Raw genomic sequence first — 25032 nt, forward strand, 5'->3', positions numbered from 1 at the left:
TTTTTTTCGGAAAATGTATGACCAAAACATATGTCAATAAAAGGAGAATTGTTTGTTTATTGGAACTTCTATTTGTATACTCTAACTTTTACCCGCGGCTTTGCCCGCGTGTATTTTGGTTATGGCTATGGAAACCTTTGCCCTTTTAAATCAATTAAATAAAAAAGCTATGATTGAATCCAGGATATCAGTTAACTCCACACCAAATTTCATGTAAATTGGTCAAGCCGTTTGGGCTAAAAGATGTGACAAACAAACATACTCACAAACTTTTGCCGTACAGTAATGAATATAATGCACTTGTACTGCCTCGACAATCCTAAACATTTCGATTATAATGTGTCTAATGTTTTCTTGAATAATAGCACAATACATATTTACAGATGTGTAGGCAACGCGCATTTTATACAATGGGTAAGAATCCACCAGTATGTCACTGTGGGTTGACTGACAGGAAAAGCCTAAGGCATAAAGTTCGTCTGAACTCCTTCGCATTAAGGCTTTTATAACAATAGTTACACACATATTCATACTCCTTTTCTAACGTCCTTCTTTCTAATATACTGAAATACAGATTCATATTAAGAAACTGTCTACAATAATTTGATAAGCAAACGAAATTTTATACTCAACATGAAAAAGATTTTCAATGTCCAAAATACATCATAGAATTTCATCAACATTTATCTCAAAAGAAATTGCTCTTAATTTATTAATGTGTCATGAATACTGAAACATCGAAACAGACATAAAAAACTGAAAATTTAAGTGAATATTTTACATATTTACTTAGAGTATAATCTTTAGTTAATGACAAAGAAAGAGGCGACATGGTAACTACATTACTGAAACATTAAATACGCACACAGGACCTATAATTTTATAACTTTCATAAAACGCGACATTAAGCCGCGCTTTGTTCGCGAATACGGAATAGTGCGTGATTTCATAATAATAGGCAACTACCAACCGACCGAAAAAGCAAAATATTACAAAAATATACCGGTCAAGTGCGAATCGGACCAGGGATCAGAGGAAATTATAAATTTATGAGGACAACATCACACACATTGTTCTGAAACCAAAGTAAGTTGCTAAAGCACTTGTGATATGAAATTCAGATACAACGAAGGTACAACAAACACCCAGACCCGAGTCAATATAGGATTGTGAAATTTTACATTGACCCGACCGGGGATCGAACCCGGGACCTCAGAGCTAGCGACACCTTGAAACCGGTACGTACGCCACTCGACCACGAAGGTCGTCAACTGAAATTGTCTAAAGTAAACAGAAATGCGGAAAAGAAACATTACCCATCATATTTATGATGTACCAACTGTTGCTCAACCTCGATTTTTATTTTAGTTAATTCTTGTTATAGCGGCCACAGAAATACATCAACTGTAAAAAGAAATATTATGTGTAGCTATCAAGTTTTTTGAGCTTCAGCCTGGTAATGGATAACAGAGCCTAATAAAAAGTTTCCGATTTTCCCGTTGGTTACAGAACCCTAATAACGCCAAAAAAAATAAAAAGGAAGATTAAAAGGTTTGGTTAAATTTTTGTATTTAATATTAGTCAAAACTTTTTGCAAAACTAAACATTAACTCGAATAATGCTGCAAAGCCGACGAACTTTTATTTTGTCACGTACGACTATTTTATGATATCCCTAAATGGATACAAACCTGCGTCTCAACTCAAAGCGCAAACTTTATCAAAATATCCTACAGCTATTTAGTTAATTAAAGTTCTGACTTATTTAAAATAACCAAACTACATTTATAGAAGCATTTAATTAATGAAATAACTTTACTTAAACAAAATCATTTGAATACCATAAAAGTGACAAAACAGCCCAACAAATTAATATCGAGTTTATTACAAGTCAAAACAGAACAATAAAATTCATTTGAAATTCTAAGAAGCCCTATTATTTTTTCTAAGAATAGATCACTGGGGGTCTATTACCACGGCTTGGAGTAAAACTATTCCATTTCTGACAAGCGAGACGGCATAATTCACGACCTATAGCTGTTTCTCCCTTTCACAACTACAAAGGCTTACATTTCAAGCGATGTTGGTAGGTCTAAAGGACAATTTACTTAATATCATGGAAAAACGGCTTGAATACAATACAAAGGGACTTGATTAAATATCTATCAAACGGTTTCATTGGAATACGCGATTGATACGACCGATGGCCGTTTAGCAGTTTATCCTTGTAATTTACTATTCAATCCCTATCGCACGTTGCGACATGTATCTATAATTCCCACATTAGTTGAGAACTCAGAGTATTGAATTGACGAAGTGTAGAAAATCAATCGTTGAGTATCGAAGTCTTGTGCCTGTGTTTTGGTAGTATGCTGTCCTTGTTGTAACGCTTAATAATGATACATATAACATGATTTTGTAGTGTTAATTTTCAATGACGTTCTTGAATACGGCTGTAGTTAGTCATTGATAAACTTATATAATTAAAAGTGTCGCCTATTTTATTTAACAGATGAGATGGTTAGATCACTTTTTATATCTCTTCACTTTAAGAATAAAAACAACATTTAGAAGGTATAATGAAACAGGGAAGTATCTAAATCACACCTGCTTTATTAATACGAAACAAACGGCACGTAAAATATACACACGTTTTTTGCGACGGCCCTAAAGTGGGATTGATGACGTGAATAAACTTCGCCCACATAAGTTTCTACGTAAGACTAACGCATTCATCTTAATAGCGAGTTGACGTGTTACCTTTCACAGGATTTTTGACGAAAAAAGAATAATTTCTTAATAAATAAAAACAACAATAACCTGCTAGTATTAGTACCTGCAAGAATTTTTATCATTGTGAAAGCGAGATAGCACATGCGTTAGATAGCGGTGTCTCGCTCACACGATCACGACAGTTTGCATAGTAACTGTTTTAAGAGTTCGAAGTAATTATGAACGTTCATTTTTCTGACAGTTTGAAGGTCCAAGCGCTCTACTGTAACTAAATACTCTTTGGTATAGTTTGTGGTGTGCCCGGGGCCAGCAGGCGTTCTGCCAACAGTGCCCACGTTCCCAGGGAGCATGAATCACGGAGAGCCGACTCGTGAGGGGCCTGGTAATGACTATACATCGCGCCTTTGTCTCCGACCGTATTGTATTCATAGAAATAACAGCCACGTGAATACATGTCAAATGTCATCGGCTTATAGATTAAAATCGTTCGATAACACAAAAGCGAGCTATCGGAAAAGCTACAGTCTTACCTTATCATCTTGTTGCGTTTGCAACAATCTTCTGCATTCATAGATTTGACAATACTGTAAGGATTTTGTTACACTGAATTTTGTAACATCTGTAAGTATGTTGTTACAGTTCACTCGAAACTCAAAGAAACGTGGCACAATTGTACGCCACGGAGTCCTCAACAAACTATTGTGTTGCACAAAAGGTATGACCACTCACAAATATGTGGGAGGAACTAAACTTTTCAATTGCATTCGAAGTCAGTTTTTAATAAAAATACAATATTTTATCCGATATGATACCGATGCAAACGAAAAAATATAGAAATGTGGACTGAGATGTCATTGGCTGGCACGGATAGAGAATTCAGAAAAATCTAACGTGAAAAAGTTTCTAGTTTTAGAGATTATATAAATAGTTCATTGCTTTTTGAAATCAGAACAATGATAATACCACGGACTTCCTAGCTTAGTTTTTAAAACAATTATTGAAGTATTCACAAATGGAAATTTGGCAAAAATACCTAAAAGACAGGTACCTACTATGATGACAGCTTAACTTAACAATTTCGCTTTATCTTAATGAATGAAGAAATCAAGTCAGAATGCACATAGACATTCACATAAGTTTGAGAACGACATGTATTAAAATGAACTTGATGGTCTCATACATTATGATAATTACCAAAAGAGGTGTAAATCCAGCATTCCTAACTAGCATCGTATTTTGAGTCATATGGCTGGGAACAGTTTTCCATCATTTTATAATGGACTATTCTGCCCTAAGCCACTTCACACAAATCCCTTTACAAGTATTAATATTAACGTCCTGTTTCAAAATTGAATTAACCCTCAAATAAACATTCACAAAAGCTTAATATTACGAGTAACTTACGATAAACATCAAACAATTAAGATAACGCCATGTTGAATATAAATAGTGATGAATGTAATGATATTCATGAAATGCTTTTTTTTTAACCACCCGCGAAGTTACCCATAGACAAGAGGTAACAAACGAGTTTAAAGAACAAGGAGGTCATTACCATAATTACTGATGCAGTGATCATTGCCTAAAAAAGTTAACTTAGGACATTATGCCCAAGTTTTTTTTTTCGTTTATGGTAGTAAAGGCGCTCGGATTTTTTATCCCAAATCTGTTTAACCTTATCGGGTCAAAGAATGTTTAATGAGGTCGAATTAAAATTAATTCCTTACTGACAGACAGTGGTGGTTGTATTTTGATAAATGCCACTTAAAACCAAATCTCGTTATAATGGGAATAAAGCCAAAATTCAGACTTAACATATTGCAAGCAATGGGGAATATGCATGATTTTTTTTTATTTTTTATATGTTTCTACTAGTTATTACATTACCAAACATACAAATATCACGTGAAAAATATAAACTATTATGCAAAAAATTAAATATTAAAATCGCGATCAATTTAAACGCGGCCATTTTGGCGCGCTTGCTCGTGACGTCACCATTACACGAGTTCGATGTCAACAGCAAAGTGATTGGTTTACAAAATTACCAAAAAATAAATAAAGTGAGTGAATATCGACTTAATTACCATGGATACAATACAATAACAATTATTCCTCCAAAAAGAAACCATACAAATAGCTTGTTGACAGCAAACGTCTCGTGTAAAACTGACGTCACGTTTTGTTCCACCAATAGTGTTGCGTTTCGAAAATTTGCGCGGTAATTTCAAAACAGCCACTTTTTGATGATTAAATTTCATTATTAAATTAAAAGAAATTCTAAAAATAATTGTATAGTGTGTTTTCAGTAGCAATAAATATTACAAAAAAAAATATTTTGTCCATATTTAAGTCACGTGCATATTCCCCATTAGTTAGTGCATTGGTTTCACGCTTGCTATTTTGGGCTGTGTGTATCGAAATAAAACCATTACCTAATAATTAATGTGCTTTGTGTATTTTGCTCTTTTCTACCTCAAAATACAAGCAAAGAGGTATTCAATCGAAATATAAGTACTAACATCTTTTGAACAAAGATTGTTTAATAGTAACTTTCGTAAGGATTATTAAATGAGGCAACGGTTTACTCACGCGTATTTATCGGGATTGCCCGACTAGTTTCGGACCCAACCGGAGTACTTAATCATGAGCTGGCGCGGCGGCGAGATCGTGAGTCGAACGAAACTAGTCGGAGCTCCCGATAAACACGTGAGTAAACCTCCTCAGCATTTAATAAAGATTGATAAAATTATAGAAGAGGTGGTGCACCCGCAGTTCATGGTGAACAGTTACAATTTATTCCGTACAATATTTTTAATGGCATGACTATCAATATTATCATAATTTTATTGAACATCATGAATCACTAATAGCTTTCATACATAAATTACTATATTTTCGTCAGCCAAAAATTCATGAAAGAGGTAATTCAGTACAAATTAGGATTTAATGGACAAGTATTATTATACAAAGCTGTGTTTTTGTATTCGTTCTATGAACGCTAAGTTAAAACACAAAATATTAGGATGATCGAAGGGCAGAAACATAAAAATACAATTTTTAAGTAGGTATTAGATGTGGCCTGCCGTTATACAAAAAATCTGTCTTAATCCAAAGTTATAGGTAACTATTTTCATTTCAAAATTAGTTTCGCAGTTTTTGGTAATAGGATAATAAAACATACAAACTTTAGCCTTTATAATATTTCTGCGCCCAGTTTCAGGTTCCCACGACTTTGTAAAGGAGGCTTTGCACTGTATTTCCCACTTCAGCTCCAGTCACAGGCTCTTACACGTAAGGCCAAAGTTTATAATTACTAATTGAACCATACGCAAACTACTTTCGAGCTAACATCGCATAACCGATAAACAGCAAACTCACTTGCCGCATACAGGATGCGACCTAATCCGTTTAAAACTGCGGTTAACTTTAAAAACAATCGTGACTAACCTTAGTTAAGATTCAGATCTCGCGCGCAACGATTGCTCATACCAAACCGTACAGTTAAAACGTTAACCCGACTGATAAACACTGGTTAATGTTAACGTTTAGTTTTATCTTTGTTCCTGGGGCTGTACTATCGCGTCTTAAAGCATATTCTTACAGGTGTGTAAGCGAGATGGAGCTCTACACTGTGTAGTATGCTATCTCTCTCACACAATTGTTACTGGCTTAAGAAGTGGTGGTTGGGTAACTGGCTAGTTTTGTTTATCGTTTAACAACGGAATTGTTTCCCGCATTAAGGAATTACAAATGGGAAGTTTGGGATGTCGGAAACTTCATTTGTTTTCAATGAAACTATTTCTGTTTAGATTTTGATTCGTTTGAATAATGTTTCTGGGAATGAATTTAACATTAGAGTTGTTGTTAAATTGGATTTAAACTAGGTTTATTTAAAATTAGTTTATTGTAAGTTGGAAATTCTTGTATTTATTATATGGTTTTATTAAAGTTATCCTATAGATGAAAAAACAGCGTGCTGTTCTGTGGAATATGTGGTGCATTCTTTTTCATACCTAGAGCACTTAAAAAGCGGTGAATGGTCGTCAAATTTGGGTGCTGTCCAATGTAAAACTGACGATAAAATCTTTGTCCTTTGTGCTCTAATTAAGTTCAAGTTTACAATTCCAATCACTCAAACTCAATAGGTCACGTGTGTATATCTCTAACGCTCCTACTCACCCTCAAACAAATGTAAGCGTGATGACAACACCCATTATATAGGTCTGCCTTTTCTTGCCCCACAAAGGCTTAACTTTTTACTCCGGGCTTGTGAGTTTCCCGCGCAGTGTAAATATGTGTGAACTACTACCTTCGTGTATGCCTAGAACACTTGGGCTCTGCATTTGTGATTTACGTTTAAGCAAAAAAAGTTGACAATGGTAAAAGGAATAATATAATATTTTCATTCATATAAAAATTTATTAATATTATAATACTTTCTTTTTTAAATCAAGCGTACCTTTTGTGATTGGGATAGTATTTTATTTCGAATAGAATTTATTTAATCAATTACAATTATTTTTTTAATATTTCGTGCTTTTCTTTGCAATGAATTTGTCTCCAATTTTGGACGTTTTTTGTATTTAAATTTTATTTGAATGAAATTACTTATTTAGTTTTTTTATTTCAGTTTTTGCTTCAGGGTGATTATTGTTATTACATTATTGTGACGTGTGAATACAAAAGATTACGTACGTTCGAAATAATGTTTGATCCAACAATCACTGCTCAAGTTACCTATTGGAACTTTCTTTTTTTTTTTCTCTCTAGCCCACTGTTTCCCACTGCTGGGCAAAGGCCTCCCCCAAATCCTTCCACGACTCTCTATTCTGGGCCGCATGGAACCAGCCTGCGCGGTAAGCGTTATGGTCGTCTCGCCACCGCTTCCTAGGTCGTAACTTTCTTGTATTATTTATATTACAGTAGTGCGACATTTATTGTACGATTTGCCTTGTGTACAATCAGCAACACAAGTCTTTAAATATAAATCAGAATAACATTTTTTATACTAGAAATACTCAGACGTTTAACGTATTGATTTTAAGATTTATTTTAGTAAGTTCTTCACTTAAAGAGGCCTATGTCCAGCAGTGGACAAAAATGCACTGATGATAATGACGATTTGAAAAATTCGCGGTTTCTCCATGGAAACTATTTCATTCAGCTGAATTAGGCCAGCCTGAGATTTTTTTTTGTTTTCATCCTACTGCAAGCCAAAGACCTATACCATATATACCATATTTATGTATAATAACATAAATATGGTATAGACTTTGTTAACATGTATTTTGAGAATTGTGCTAATTTAAGAATTTGTAGTTAAGCCTGGCATGTAACTGTTTTTTGTCCCTAATAAATAAAATAAAATAAAAAAATCAAGCTCAGATCAAGACTTGAGACTTCAAAAAAACGTTACATAAATTACTGTGATATAATTTTTGTTCCCGACCGTACATTACAAAAACTCTTACTGTTAAATAATGCTTTATACGTTCTACATATTCACGTTCTCGTGTATAACAGCACCCGATCCGGCCTGATTCACATATCAGTACCGAGTGACAGACACACGGTAATTACCATGTGTACACTGTTATATCGAGTTTCTTATAAACAGAAATCACAACTTGAGCCAACAGCTTTCGTTGAAGTAAAGGGACGGTTGGTTCAAGTGTAGCAGTCAAGTCTGAGTCTGTGTGTATGTGATTTGTATGTTTGTAAAACCCCCGCGACACAACGATTTCAATAATTACGGGGGAGTCGTTATTAATAAAAAGAAAATGTCTGACTTGCGACATTTAAGGTTCCAAATTAAGAAAAACTATTATGTAACTTTTTTCACAACCTCATCCATCTGTCTAGCTATCGCGGTTCATGAGATATAGTCTGGTGACAGATGGACAGACAGCGGTAGGTACCTCAGTTTATGTCAACCCGTTAACGTACACCAAAAATGTTATACGAATAAAAACTTTCATAAAATTATATTATTTCAAGAGCAAATGTAATTATTATTTAAAATAAATATTGTCTGAGAGTTATGTCCCTGATGGACATTCAAACAATTTTTTTTTTAATAATAATGAAGTTCAAAAAAACCATGTCCATAAATTATAGCCGGTTTATGTTTTTCAGAAAAATAATTTCGCTTTAAATATTTATCTTTAGATATGACATCGTCCATTCTACATTCAATTCAATATAGGAGACAAAATAAAAATATGTGCAGAACGGCCAAGTGCGAGTCGGTCTGGAGCACTTATTGTTCCGTATGCATTATCTTTGAAAACGGTTCAACAGTGTAACTACTATATGCTGCACCCAACAAGACCATTATTTTTCGTATATCTAACCTACCAAGTGTTAAAATATACATTATGGGGATTATAAATATTGAGTAACGAGCATCGTCCGGTTCGTAAGATACAGCCTAGTGATAGATGGACAGACGGTACGGATAAATCAAACGGACATGGACGTGGATTCTTTATAATAGGCTCCCGTTTTAACTATTGCGTACGAAACCCTAAATATTATTTTGGAATCAAACTAGAATAAAATGTAAATCTAAAATTTCTACGATAAAAAAACTTGTACCTAAGATTCATACTCCGTTTTCGAAAACAAGCGACTTGAAAGAAAAATACATTCTACAAGTTTCTAAACTTGGTGTTTTAGCATTATTAAAGTTGAAACATTTATACACATGTGTGGGTAGTTCGTATTTTCAGTAATGTACTTGCTATCGCGAAGTGAAACCACGCCTCTTCCTTTGTGGTTTGGCTCTACACTGCATCGCTGTTATTGTCTTTCTTCAGCGAGATAAAGAAAAAATAAACGCTTTTTAAATGTGGTACAGAAATTTTAATATTAGACTTTATTTGGTTTAGTTTTGGGTAGTTTTTGGTTTCTTAAGTGAAGTAGCTCATCTCTAGCACATTAAAATAAGTTATAAAGTACTTTTTTATGAGATCAGAGGGCTTGCCGACGATGACGTAGGAACAATATAAAAATTATACAGTACCTAAGCTAAAATCTCGTGTGAACTAATCACTACACTTTTACAGACAAGTGGCGTTACTAGACCTCACGTGGTAGTGAGGTCTAGTTCTTCACTTCATAGGTTTACCTAAAAATACGTAACCAATATTTTTTTGCAATCTGCCTTATTTAAGAATATTATTTTACGAATACTTAAATGTAACCAAAGGAGATATTATTGTGAACTTTGTAACTCAAGCGTAGCTTTATTCAGAGCTTTTGGTAAATTCTACGGGTACCCTATAAAAACGTGAAGAGGAAGAAATAAATAGGTTTATTTTATGTTGTTTTAAGAACTCTCTGAAACTGGTCCCTTCTGTTGACACACATAAAAGAACAAGTAAGTGTTTCTGAAATAGTAAAAATCTTTAGATTAAACTTCATATTTTTTGTAGTATTAGACACATCGTATTGTATTACAACTAACTAAAAAAAGAGTATTGTTAATTTAGATAAATTCGACTAAAAAACAATTTGTAGGCACAGTAGATCGGTGATAAATTTCTCTAATTTAATTCTAAACACGTCACACATTTTACATCGTACGAATTCCAATGTCGCCAAAACGTGACTAACTATGACTAAATCATTTAATTCATGAACCATACAACCGAACAACACTATTCGTTACCACATACCTTTATTATAATACTGAACTTTCCATCGCTATACATTGCTTTGTAATAATATTAGAAAATCACCATGTTGACGCTGATAAGTTAAATTTCGTTTATTTTCGTTTCCTTTATCGCAGGACGTTCACGTGGTCGCTTTGTTTCGTTACTTAGGATAACTTTTCATTCGTATAATATAAGATGCCACAGGTCAAAAAACGATTACACTACTCTTGTCTCTTGCTTGCTTGGACCGTCTGAAATATTTACGCACTTAGGTTCTTTAAAACAATTGGACTACCCTACGTATACAATGACCTACACAACAAAACTATACTATTCAGTCATACGAGGTTGAAATGTGATAATTACGACAGTCCTTTCAGCTTTCATAAAGCATCAAACGTGTTTCAATCAAACTCTTATGATCATTTTAGACCTTTAAATACCTCAGCGTAGAATAGTACAGGCCATTGTGTAAAACATAAACCACAAAGAGGTTTATACCTATATTCATGGTGCACTAATGAGGTTGTCGCACGGCACTTTGAATCACGTATTAAGCTCCGGAAAACAAATCACGATGTCGTTACGAGAACGCTGTGATAACGTCCAAACGTCCATTTTTAGCAAATAACTTGATGTGTATGGTAATTAAAACCATTTTTGTGGCTCTCAGTTTTAGCCGCAATATATCTGCTATTCTTTTTATGTAGAGTTGTAGAAAAGGATAGGTAAACTAATACGGTTTTGTATTTTTAGAGCAAATGCTGAAACGTCGAGAAATTTTAAGGCATATTTAGTCGCATACGGCCTCCTATATTCTTCTTTAAAAAACGCCTCCAGCTCTAAGGAATTTAGCCCTTGTGTCGCCAGGGTTTCACAAACATTAAAGCCACATGCAGAAAGACACGGAGACTGCTTGTCGAACCCGCGACACGATGCGCACAGTGGGTTTTGGTAGTCACTTTAACCACTGGGTATTCGTGCAAGCTTTTATTTAACGAAAGAAAATTTATTTACTGCAGATAGACTGTTTGACACGAATATTCGCGAACGGGTAGAAAGCAAGCTGAATTGTTTAATGTTAATTAATATAATATGCTGACTTCTATGCTCTACATGAAGAATCGTTGCAAGAGTGTTATGAGAAATACAGGCTGATGTTTTAAAACTATTTTCACATCTTTCTATTTGAACCAAATCTGTCTTTCTAACCTTTTTTTTAATGTTTTTTGGTAGGTATATGGTTTTGCTCCAGTATTCAAAAATATCATTCACAAGGAAAATTACAAATGATTTGAAAATTAATTGAACCCTCAAAACATTTTGAACTTGGTTGTTACATAGTGCGTGTTAATTCAAATTTAATTCTAAAATAGTACCTAACCCAGTCAGTTAACTGGTGATTAAGCAACAAACTTGAGCATTTATAATAAATTTTAGTTGGGGTCCGTGATTTGTTGTTGAGGTTCACTTATCTAATATTCTCTAAATTGTGATCAAATGAGGAAAATAACTTTATTAATTGCTTCATATTTTAACTACTGACCAGATTAAATAGAAACACGTGTTAAATTAAATCAAAAACCTGAATAAAATTCAAAAATGGATGTCAAAAAGTAAATTTAATGAGAAACAAATGACGATGTTACAAGTTTCAATAAGAACTTTTAACTGAAAATTTTATTTTTTGTACAAAATTCAGAGTTTTGTAGATCATTTTTAATTATTTGAACAGTTTACGAAATAAATACTAATCAAAAAGAGCCTTAATACAGTACTAATGTCTAATAACATTAAGAGTAATATCAGTGACAAACGACTTTAATTATAACCGTTACTCATTCATTCGTCACATCATAAATTACAAATAAAGAATCTGTCAAAGTTTCTTATCACTATACTCAAACTCTTTGCTTCACAACTGGTTGCTCTCCATGACGTCATAAACGGACAATAGACAAATAAAACATAAGATAAATACTTCGTACGTGACGTATCACACTTGAAGTCTGCAGAATGGTGTATGATCGTGCTCTACAAGCAATTGTGCATAAATAATGGATGTTAGCTCCAACTCTACCAGTCTTGCTATCAAATCTTAAATATAGAATCTTGCTCATGTGCAAGCGGGACGTCGTACTACGACTTGTGTATTTCTGTCTCCCTTCCACAATTGCGACTGATTTGCTTTGTGAGGTAGTGGTAGGTGAGTGGTCTGTAGTAGAACATTCTTCATAACCCATCAGTCTTCGTTGGAGAAAACTTTTCTTTTAACAAAGTGACAACTGATACGAAAGTTTTTGTTTTCAAATTGATATAGATACACTCGCGAAGTTTTATTTACTTGAGTTGCTGTTGATAAAAGTATCTTAGAACGTAACAGGTGGAGAAAGTTCGTCAGATTATAAGACTGATATTATTTGCTTCTGATATTTTGATTTATACCGGAGCATAGAGCATCGAATCAGGGTCTAAAAAATGCTGATAATGATGATTTCAATTGAAGTCCTTGACCCTTTAAAGTTGATTTTTTGTTTGTTGTATTAATAATAAACTCCTGACACTTTAAAGCACAAAAATGTTTTTAGTAGAGCTATTACTTTCCAACCATACATTTATCCCACATACCACTCACTTTAGCATATAGAGTGTTTAAAAAAATACATTTCAAAAAATATCAGCCGGATAGTAAATATTTTACGTCTAGCATTTTGTTTTACCCTATGATATGCAAGCAAAGCAAGTAGTGAACACTCGCCCGCTCATCAAAAAACGCTAACAAAATTTTCACGTGGATTTTGCGAGAGTCGCGTTAGTTAGTCGGTAAGCAGAAATACATGTTATATCTACATGTAGAAATGTAGACTGCAGTAGTGAAAGAGATATGGCTTTATACGAAATATATTTTATGTTTTATAGACAACGGCATGACTTATGACAAAAGTGAAGTTACTTGTAAAATCAAATCATGGATTCATTTGAAGATTTCACATCTGAAAAAAAGGTTCCAGGAATTGTATTTTCCCTCACAAGAATCTACGAGGCAACTTCTCAAAAAGAACTATTCCCGCACTTAGGAATTCAATCCTTGTGACGCGGTACGTTTTACAGACATTCAAATCACATCCACAAAAGCAGCCAGATGTAGAGCAAACATTTGTGAATCTAGATTTCAATTGTTCGTCTTCAATCGCTCCATCTCTATATGACAAGCAGTTCCAAGCTTTAATAGGATGTTCAGGAGAAATAACAATGTAAAAGGCTTAATTACAGTCGAGGTAATCAATACTTGTAAAATCAGCTTTCATAACATGTATTCTACATAATAATGCTTATTAATATTAAAGTGTTAATTTGTAAGAGTAAGTGAGTGGTAATTAGCCGTAAATTGACGTTCGTCGAGCACGAGCTCGCAGCCATTTTAATTTTTGTTTCAGTTAGATGTATTTAGAAAATATTTAAAACGAAGTGAATGTTCGAAAGGACTTGGATGTGATTTAAATTAAGTTTGTATTTTATTCGTTTGTGAAACGGCGTGATTGTTGGTAACTGTTGTTTTTTACATGAAGATTAACTGAATTAAGTACCGTGATAATGTGTTGTGTATTTTACCAAATATTTTGCTTGAAGTTTTGAATACAAGATTAAAATATATTTAGGTACTTTCACTATACATATTAGTATAGGTAGGTACTAAGCTCGATTTTGTACCAAATGTAAGATTGTAACATGTACCCAATAAATAAATAAGCTTTTGTCACACCCAAAACGACAAGACAAGTAATTTAAAAATTAAAAAACAATATTGAAGCAGCATTATGCAGTGAGTCACTTTTAAAATCAAATTAACTTACGAACAAAATGACGTTCCGTAAGAACAATATCGTGTAACATCTGGATTGAACGAACCTTTTTAAGAATATAATATTTATGATATGTTAACTTCATTCATAGAATCTGCTTGCATCTGACTTATTAAATATATTACTTTTAAAAGAAAATAACAGATTTAAGTGGTTTTTATCGATCAGAAGATTTTTGGACGACAAATTTCATTATGGGGGATGCAACAGTTAATTTGATCTGACAAGAATCTGAAGTGAAATGGATTTCATTATGAATTCGATTGTGAAATGTTGAATGACAAACCTTTTAATAAATTGAAGGAGATGGTTCTGTTGCGGCGACTTGGGAGCAAACATCTCCGTTAGTTTGTTTAATAGATCGTTTTTCAAGTAAACGTAACAGCGCAAAACTTGCCATATAACTTTATACATTTGCTAATGTATGAAAATTTCAAGACGAACAACTATTAGTCACTATTTTTGTTTTATGAGACGGGGACCACGGGGACTCTCTATTTCATTACAAAGGATAGTTTTGCTTTAAATAATGTTATTATTAAGATTCATTTCGTTTATTGCAAATAAGATTTTATACAACTTTTGTCTTGCAAAAAAAATGCAACATATGTATTTATTTACTTCATTTTTATGTCGTTTATCCATTATTAAGTGCATAATAAAGTATTGAGTATAGAATATTAAGATATATCAAGATCACTAACCTTGTTATCCTTCTGCCACGAACAAACTCCTTTCTTGTCTGATATCCTGCACTTGAGGAGAGCATCTTCACCAGGGTTCACCTCCGTGTACGTCGGCATCTCTATGAACCTTTGCACGGCATCTGGAATAGAAGTAATACATCAGTACACTGCTGGCAAGTTGAAGAACAGGACACGTCAATGGAACACGTTTTAAAATGTGCATTAATGTAGAGTAGCTTACGAAAGCACGCAATAAGAGAGTTTATTTCTTACAAAATCAAAATTGATACAAGAATAATGAATTCACTTTTTGAACGTCGAATTTAAGATGCACCCCGTATCACCCACCCTTCATATAGCTTGCTAAGTGCTCTTACTGTGGAGAAGAAATGTCGCAACCACCACAGCACATTACGCTGACAATCCTCAAACAATAAAATACGAATTGAGTTATTTAAAACCCTTAGGTTATCAAGAGACAGCGTGTTTTATTTAATTATAAACAAGTATTTAAAGACCAGGATCATTGGACCGATCAGTCACACCAATCAATCTTATAAAGCTTTGTGAAGTGATAGCTAGAACTACAAAAAATAATAGCCGATATCCACGCCAGTTAATCATCATCATTCTAGCCTTTTCCCAACTAAGTTGAGGTCAGCTTCCAGTTTAACCGTATTCAGTTTAGTACCAGTGTTTTACAAGGAGCTACAGCATATCTGACCTCCTCATCCCAGTTACCTGGGCAACACGGCACCTTAGCCTGGCTAGTTAAGCCACGAGCCCCTCCACCAGGCAAAAGAATAGGCGAGGAAAAGCAAGACGTATATCAATAACAAACACCTCTCTCTGATTTAAGATAAAATTCTCCCATATGGAAATAAATTACTTTTCCAATTCGAGGAAAAATAAAAATACTAACAAATAGAAGAAAATAAAGTTTCCTTACAAAATAATTAAAGAGAAAATATTTTACAAATTCGATATTCTCTTGTCACACCGATCAAGCTTTGGAGGTACTTTCGTATTTTATTATAATGACGCTCTACTTAATATTCTTGTTTCTAAAGTATGGAAAGTAGTAATAAGTTTAATAGGTAAAGTGATGTATGGAGCCGACGTAATAACGGGGATTATCCTATAGATCGGTCGTATTAAAGTCAACGCCTATGCCTCTACATATGTATAATGATTTAATACTACCTTTCTATTATGTAGAGTTATAGATTCATTTTTTTACCGAATCCAAATACTGGGGTGTTATGTTCTATTGGAAGTATTTTTTTTTTAATATTGAAGATAGTTTAAGCAAAGGTTTAAAATGAGGGCTTTTCCTATCTTTAATAGTATTCCCGGTGTCCCCAACATGTTGAACAATATTTCGTTTACTTCATATCTTAAAATCAGTCCATAGAGTGTATTTTCGCGTTTGATCCGAATATATTTTATGTAATTCGCATGATATAACCCATGTACATAAATAAAGAGCCCCATCACTCACTGACGTGTATTTTTTCTCCATCTCTACATCCTAATTATAACCAGTGGGTCGGGCAGTGGATTGATGGTTGTACGCCTTATGTGTTTCACGAGAGTCGAGCAAGCTTGTACCATTATCCATTAACAAGTACTACATAAATTGAGTAGAGTTTCAAGCGTCATAATGGATTGTACTAAACTTTAAACGAAGGATAAAAACGTGTAATTAAGTTTATTTAGCAGAGATACTTATCGAACAGTTTCTAACACTAGAAAACAGAGAAAATTAATAGACAACGTTTTCTCATGTCCATTATTAGGTTTAGTTATTTTTGTTTGATGACATCACTAGCCTCCATTTTGGGGTGCTTATAGGACAATATCTCATAAACCATGTCAGCTCCACCAGTTTTTTGACCATCGGAATTAGGGAAAAATCATTTTTCCTTCCATAATTTAACATCTCACTGACGAACTAAATAGATTAACACTTTTATACCCATCCGTACATCAAATTTGCCTCAAACGGGACACATACAAATCCCGTGTGAGCCTTTCATTGCACCTATTTGTAAAAGTGACACGCTACGCGCATCTCTGGACAGTCACATGTGCAACCGTAACGAGCTGAGCACGGCCACTCCATCAAATGTCACACGAAGTTCGAATGTCATTCGTTCGGTTCACTCAAACGAATGACAGTCAAACAATCAATTATTAAGGGTGCTAGACGAACAAACATTCGATTCCAACTGCATTGTCTCTAGAATGAAATGTTCAGGCTGGAACTTGATCACCGCCACCTAACGCGTTTGATTATTTCTAAGGCTACAAACATTTCTATTTTTGACATACTTTTCCAATTACTACCAACCAAAAAATTTACTGAATTAAACATTTTTATTGTGTCTGTACTAAAATACCTATTCCTAGTCCTTTTAAAACACAAAAATTATCAAAAGAAATTCTATTAAGTACGTATCGCTTGACGTTAATGCGTAAACGTTTTTAATGTTTTTTTCCTTTATCATTTTAATTAAAACACATTTAGAATAAAACTCCTCAAAAGAAATGGTTAAGGGAAAACTCTGAAGGCTCTTTGTGTCCTTTAATTAATTAGACTTTATTATTTCGTCTGTTGCAGACGTGGAGGTCAGAGTAATTATTGAACGTTCCTATCTGTAACGGAATGAAAACGTACTTATTTAACCCTATTCACAGAACATTGGTGTTCTTTACTTCAAAATGAGGTCGGCTAACCGAGGTTTTATAAAAAGTTTCCTTCAAGATGTTCCTAATTCCATGGTTCATGGTTCCCTGGAATTATTTCCTTATTTTACCGCTAAAAGACTGCTTACAGACACCCCTGTAGTAAACCATCCTTAATAGGTACTCAAGACTGAAAACTTCGGTCTTACCCTACTTCCGTCCTATTCAAAGTTTTTGTGTCAAATTAAACAGCTGTTACTTACATAATTAATAAGTTCCTTTAAACCAGATTGATACAATTTCACTGAAATTTCCCCTTTGACATTAATATTGTAAACATGCTTCAAATTAACGGAGTAGATTTTCGAAGATGGATTCCCGGAAACAATAATTATTTGAAATTCTGGTTATACAAATGTAGAGTTAACAAAATTGTATTTCTGAATCATCTGCCTATGACACTTTCCTTTACCTCCAACATCTAAGAATATGATGTATATAATACACAGGTAATTTTTAATTAATTTCGATCCATCATCTTGGTGCAGATAAAATTGTTCTTAACACTCCTAGATCACTGATAGCAAATCGATAGAAATGTAGGTCATCGAAATGTCACATCAGCATGTCAACTAGACACCTGATTGCAAAGCAGAGCTATCCAAACAAACTGTGCCTGCATTTAGTATTAGCGAGAGTGTGACAGGCGTGAGCAATGTAGAGCGTTATCTCCCTTCCACTGATACATCCGTCCTGCTCTGACGTCTTGTAGTACGGGGTACAGTTTAATGGTAAAACAATATAAACGAATCATATTGTTTGTGTTGTTTCTAGAATACTAATTGGAAGATGTTTGTAACATGTATTTAGAAAGCTACCGATGTATTTCTGATTTTGAAGCCAGTAAATTTATTGCGAGTTTATGGTTGAGCAGATGAGATTTTTTATGTTGTCTGTTTTAGACCTCTATGCTAGGCAATTACCCTCTCCCATTTTCTTTCAGATCCAGACCTACCCTTTATTTTGGCCTCGAGCGATACGCATAATATATCTGACTAGGTCACCAAACTACCTTTAGATGTAAATAGAGTTTAAGCGGTTTCTTAATATTTATAATATATTATTTTACCCCCTTAGTTTTTACTGTTTTCCAGAAAAATATAGCATACAATCAACAATATTTATGTCTGCAGTATCGATATATTTCACTTTGCCTCCTAATGTTTCCTTACAGTGGTTTTGGCAAGCGCACCGGGTTTGGAAATACGGTATTCCCGAGGGAGAGGCAAGCATCCACGACAGATGTTTATTCAGACATCATGGACCTATTTGCTCAAGCTGTTTTGTTACTATCACACTAACTTAGATTTAAAAGACACGTATTTTGAAGTGTGTACTATATTTTTCTTGTTAAAGATACGTCACGATACTAAAGAAAGTTTAAAGAAAATTAAATGTTGACATTTTTCGCTCCATTTAGCTCGGCACTTAACAGTTCATATTTTTATTGCATCGGCATTAAGTAAGCACCTATGAACACAACTTTACTAATGATATTATTTTTTGTAAGATCAAGAAATCAACAAAAATATCTGATCTGTAATTTTAATACACACTTTACATACTCAAAACACAATATAATATGTTATGTTAGCAGTTTGCCAAAACAAAGGCTTTTTTTAAGAGTTAACTACAGATCTTTTCATTCCAGAAGTTACTATTTTTACAGTCATTTACGTTTTATAGTGATTCCTTACTAACAGGAGTTGGACCAATTTAAGAAATCAATTCACATTTAGTTAAGCGTTAGTGTTAGAGACTGAGGTAAGTGCCTCAGTGCGCAGTTGTAGCCGTGTCAGGTTATTTAGACTAAACCAGAAGATTTTGTGGTACCCGGACACGATTCACCCGCATTGCACCGCCGTGGTCACAGCGAGACAGATTCCATCTATTTTTAATCTTTACGACATATTGCTTTCCTTTTTATTTACGTCACGGAAAAATATGGGGAAGAGTTTACCAGGCCATGGCTTTGAAACAAACCGCAAAGTTCAACCTTGGGCTAGGAAAATCTATATCTATAAAAACTCTAAATAATTAATTAATATTTTCAAACAGCTCCATTGACAAGTTCATCTCTATAGGAATTCTAAAGAAGTAAATTCCTAAATTCATGCATAACATCTATAGGTAAACAAATTATTGTGCTTATTACACGATAATTTGTTTACTATTATTATTTAGTATTCATTTATTATCATTTACTGGGTGGGAATCGAACCCAAGACCTCCGTTAAGCAGTCAGAGCCACTAACCACTAGAACAACAGTCGAGCTAAACAATAGTCATTTGCCAAAAATAATGTGATTCTCATTTACGATAAAATAAAAAATCTGCAATGCTAATCTCCAGAAATACGAGCATAAGGAAAGCGTTTTCAAAGACTCCTAAATATCGGAGTAACCAGCCAGTGAAATCTTAGTTATAACTTTAAGGTAAAGCTTTTTTATTGCTGCCGTAAAACTTACTACTTTAATCGTACTGACTCAAGATATTCCGTTTCAAAATTACGAAAAAATGGCTGAATACGTTAGATACGATTTAAACTTAAGATATTGGTATGTTATGTACCTACCAAAAGTAAGAATTATTGACCACTAGCCGTCGGTCACAGTTTCGCCCGCGTGGTATATCGCTGTAAAGCATAATCCTGCCTTTTTTAAGTCTGTTAAAACAGACCCTATGTTACCTAATCCTTGTTGTCCTAATCCTTTTATGAATATGTGTGAAAAGTTTCATCAAGATCAAGTATTTTGGCATGAAAGTGTGTCAAAAAAACCTACACTCACCTTTATAATATTAGGGATGTATAGTAATGTAAATTTAAAATCAAATAAACTCTTAATGAAACACTACTAGAAGGTATACAGTAATTATTTCACACTGACACACAGCATTCTCGTCAATACAATGCGCTATTCCTGCGCACATAAGCCCGCACTAATTATGCATACGTATCGGTAATTATACGAGTATTGTGACGTCACGCCGTGGACTTGAGGCCAGCCTTTGATGACGTCACACAATCGAATGCACTTGATTGCACCTCTATTCAATCTGCATGCCAAAGAGCGTGTTAGCAAAAGTTTGAAGCACGTCTTGTTTGAGATAATTGTTTCAAATAGTTTCGCGGTCTCGGTAGCTTGAAATAATTTTGTACTAGATTATTATATTGTTGAAACTTGAATTTAGACCCTTCTTTAACTTCTTAAAGTTATTATAATTATAATTTTGTTCTATAAAATACAGAGACATATCTAGCACAAGTATTCAACATACACAAACAATTTTATTCAATTATCCATTTCAGCCTAATCGGCTTTTAAAATAATAACAAAACACGATCATATCAAATTACAAAAAAAACTACAAATCGAAGCGCTAACTAACAATTAAAACCATTTCAAATGGACAAGAAAATCAAATTACAAACATTTATAATAATTCCCTGTACACGACTTAATATCTACGTAAAATAATTCAAAAACAAACCGTGTTTTATCGTCCGTTTTCAGATATAGCTAATGAATGGTATCGTAAGTTAAAAGCTTATTCTACTGCTGTACATGAATGTACATAGTACAGTCAGTGACAAAAGTGAGTTCAAACAATCAAAGGGTTTTTCCCAAAACTTTTAATAGTGATATTATTGCAGACGTGTAAGAGAGACGCCGATATACAATGAGAAGAGCGCTGTCACTCTTCCATAACTACAAGAATATACGTTTAAGACACGCTTTCAAAAACTGCAATAACAGTCCAAGTGAGAGGCCAGTGTTTTCAAAATAACTATATAAACTCAATTAGTTGCTCAATTAGTTGCCAATAATATTAAAAGTTTATGTATCTTCAAAATTTTACAAAAAAAAAGTTTCATTAAAATCGACAAAGCTAAAATGATGCAACGGTGAACGCAGACAAAAAAATATAATACGATCGAATAAAGAAACCATACCTTACATCTATACTTTTAGAGTCAGTTAAAAAAAATAGCATTTTGAAAATCAGCTTCTGATATCCGACTTCTGTCGGTGACTGTACGTAGTTAGGTATAGGCCGGGACCCCACGGCGCTATTACGGCAGTTTATGGAGATTACGAATATTTCACACAAAGCGGCCGCCGCGGATATTCGTATCAAAGCTCATTGTACCCGCAATGGAGTCGCCAAGTGCTTTCTGTTCGTTCCTCCGAACTTTTTGAAGGTAAATTGAAGAATTTATAATTGGTGAAGTTGGAACCATGTACTCGTAGAACTAGTGTTTTACTAAATAGTGCTTCAGGAGTTTAAATAGTTCTGAAATGTTGAACACCGATCTTTAAATATTCGTTCTCACTCACCGACTCCAGTGCGGTAAAGTAACGTACAAATAAGATAAAAACGAAAATGACATTAAATTTTCTTTTTTAAGATTGAATCACACGAAATAAATGTATTTATTTAACAATGAAAGTATTATGCTGTGTAAAAGAAAAAGCTCACTGGAGCGTACGGCAAAATATATAGTATCATGTTTATTTTATGGGCCCTAGTTGGGAAAAAAATGGCGTAAATACTTCAATGTATTTGTTATAAAAGAAAATATGTTGATGCGAATGAATCCTGCTCAAACAATCTGGACCAGTGAGCTGAATATAATAACAAACGTCGATGAAACACAAGACAGCAACCCTTTATTGAATAAAAATAAAAGTATTTTATTTCTATACAATCGACAGCATGTCATTTGTTAAGCGAAAATCGACTCTACTACTGTGGAATAGAGACGCTGTTTTAGTTAAAATTTTCTGAATCGGTGACGAATTAGGTAGATGCTAATGCTGTTTTGTGACGTCACGAGTAGTTTCGGTTCGATCTGAGTAAAATTGTTTGAGTCACATACATGACACTTTGTTTCAAGACGTTATTGACGCCTTGTGTTTCTTCAATGTACGTAAGGAGAAAAAGATTTAGTTTTGAAACTTATTTTATATTTTCCCTATGTTGAGTAACTCATAGGCTTTAACCGTAAGCTTGCGGCAACTGTTCTATTTGATAGATTACAGGTTAAGCTATGCTTAAAACGATTAGTCCGTGGATGGGACCATCTATGTAATTAAGTGTTCCAGGCTGACTGGACACGGCTGCGTGTGCGCCAAAAGAGATTCTATGGTGCCCTTGTCCTTATAGTCCGATTGGACTCAAATCCAACACGACCGGAAAGAGATCAAGCGCAGGATATTTCCGAAATAGGTAAGCTATGTTACTTATTTAATACGATTTAATAATGTTGGGATCGAACCTGAGACCTCGGAATAGTCACCCCTTTTGACTTACCGCTCGACTATCACGGCAATAGAACACCAATATCAAAGAGATCGATAAACATTTATGCCAATTTATAAATCCAAGTTCCGTAGCTGAACGTACATTATTATTCATAGCCGATATCGTAAGCCATTCGAATGATCTAGAAATTTTCCTTTCGTATCGCTACGTTAGTCATTACAGGCGGAGTGAAAGGAGCAAAGATGAACTGATAAGTGGAGTAACTCACACGTGACTGCACTCAACAACGATGTACCAACACTGGTGCACTATTAAACGTACAGTTTTATAGTTGACTTGTTGTCCCCTGCGACTTTGTCCATTCGTGAAACAAAGAAATTGTGTTAGAAAAAGGAAGAACTCTTTCTTTTCGTTTATATAAAAAGAAGTTCGCGTTTGGTTCTTTTTCTATGTCCCCGGAAAAATCTACGGAAATTGGAAAAATGCATAAAATATATTTTTTACAACAACACCGATCAATCCAAAAACTACTGAGCTTAACTTTATGATTTTGAACACAAAATACAGTTATTTCATGTTAAATAAAAAACAAAGGAATCAGTTTATCCAGTCTGAAGTTCCCAAAGGTAACAAAAAAAAATACAAACTTATTGAAAACTTCCCATTAAAAGTCGGTTGATAATCCGTAAACTCAAATAATAGTATAAGACTTTACTACTACTTTCATAATTTAATTAAAAATGAAGTAATTTTACTGGAAAACCATAAAACATATTCATATTTCACGAGTGCATATGAAGCGATCAGATAAAGCTTATCTCGGTTCTCCGGTTTTACTGGATTCTATTTAATTTTAATTTGCATTTCGCCAACATAAAATGAAATTTTATAGTGAAAAACATCGTACGTAGTTTCATATTCTGTAAGTATGTAGCACGATAATATTGTTATTGAAAATAAACAGTATAAATTATTTAAAAACAGCGTCATACTTGGATTTAAAATGTGTCATGGTTACTGGTGATGTCCAAGTACATATTCTACTAGTCAAGCCCTTTTCTTTATACCCTATATTTCTTTCAAAATAGCTCCCCCGAATACTTCAAATTTCAAAAAAAAAGATAAGATAAAATCGATTCACCGGTTTCAAAGATACGATGCCACAAAGATTCACACACACAGACATTTATTTTAACAAACCTTAATTTTTTCGTCGACACTTACATAAAACTGTGCGAACCTTTATAAAAATACCCTTTTCAACCGCAACGATTGGATTCCTGAATTATGAATATTATACAACAATAACATAGTTATGTGCTCTCACGAGTGCTATACAAGAAGCGTATATCATATAATGTTCGTTTACAAATCTATCCCATCGGTGTCATAGAACAGGCATTGCACCAAAATTCTGATCTCAATATTTTTCTCTTTGTTCTTGAGAAGTTACAGCGAGAGGGTTTCTTGCTTCGAAATGTACATTTTTAACAAGATTGTACTTTACGTACTTGTGTACTATTTGTGCAAAACTGAGTATTCCCTGTTGCTTGTTACCGGTTATTATAATAACCAGTGGTTCTGACGTCACAATTTGTGAATGACAAATGTTTGTTATGAGTGTTTATTTAGAATCCAGTCGCTTGTTAACATGTGCATGGTCCAGACATAATTTAGTAAATAACAAACGTTGGCGGATACTATAGTTATTTGTCAAATTTAAACAAAAATTTTACCAAAACGAGTTTAATTTGAAGATTTTCTAAGAAAATAAAGTTTCTTATAACAATCTAATGAATACGGACAGTCTATATTACTGCTTAATAGAAATAAATAAGACTTCTAACCATTGATCTTATTTCTCGTTTTCCGTCTCGTACAAAAGTATAACTTCGTTATTTCGAACGTCCAGTACTCAGAAACTGCACTACGTGTTTTGAAAATATGATTCAGAAATAGCGACGGATACAGTTGGCTAATAACTCAGACGTTGGAGCAATGATGCTCATTACCGAGGGGCATATTTAAAAAGGAGGGGATAATACTGAAGAAATATAAATAATTGACTATT

General features: G+C 33.9%; 1 protein-coding gene across 2 annotated transcripts in view; it reads right to left on the reverse strand.

Moving 5' to 3' along the window:
* The window catches only part of LOC113501639 (hemicentin-1), a 113548-nt gene that overhangs the window by 54288 nt on the left and 34228 nt on the right, over window positions 1-25032 (reverse strand). For both annotated transcript variants that reach the window (XM_026882810.1, XM_026882811.1), the window contains exon 2: window positions 14964-15085. In XM_026882810.1, the coding sequence (XP_026738611.1) occupies window positions 14964-15085 (122 nt within the window). The remainder of the gene's footprint in view (window positions 1-14963; window positions 15086-25032) is intronic.

This window comes from Trichoplusia ni, chromosome 16 (assembly GCF_003590095.1).
Source record: "Trichoplusia ni isolate ovarian cell line Hi5 chromosome 16, tn1, whole genome shotgun sequence".
NCBI lineage: Eukaryota > Metazoa > Arthropoda > Insecta > Lepidoptera > Noctuidae > Trichoplusia > Trichoplusia ni.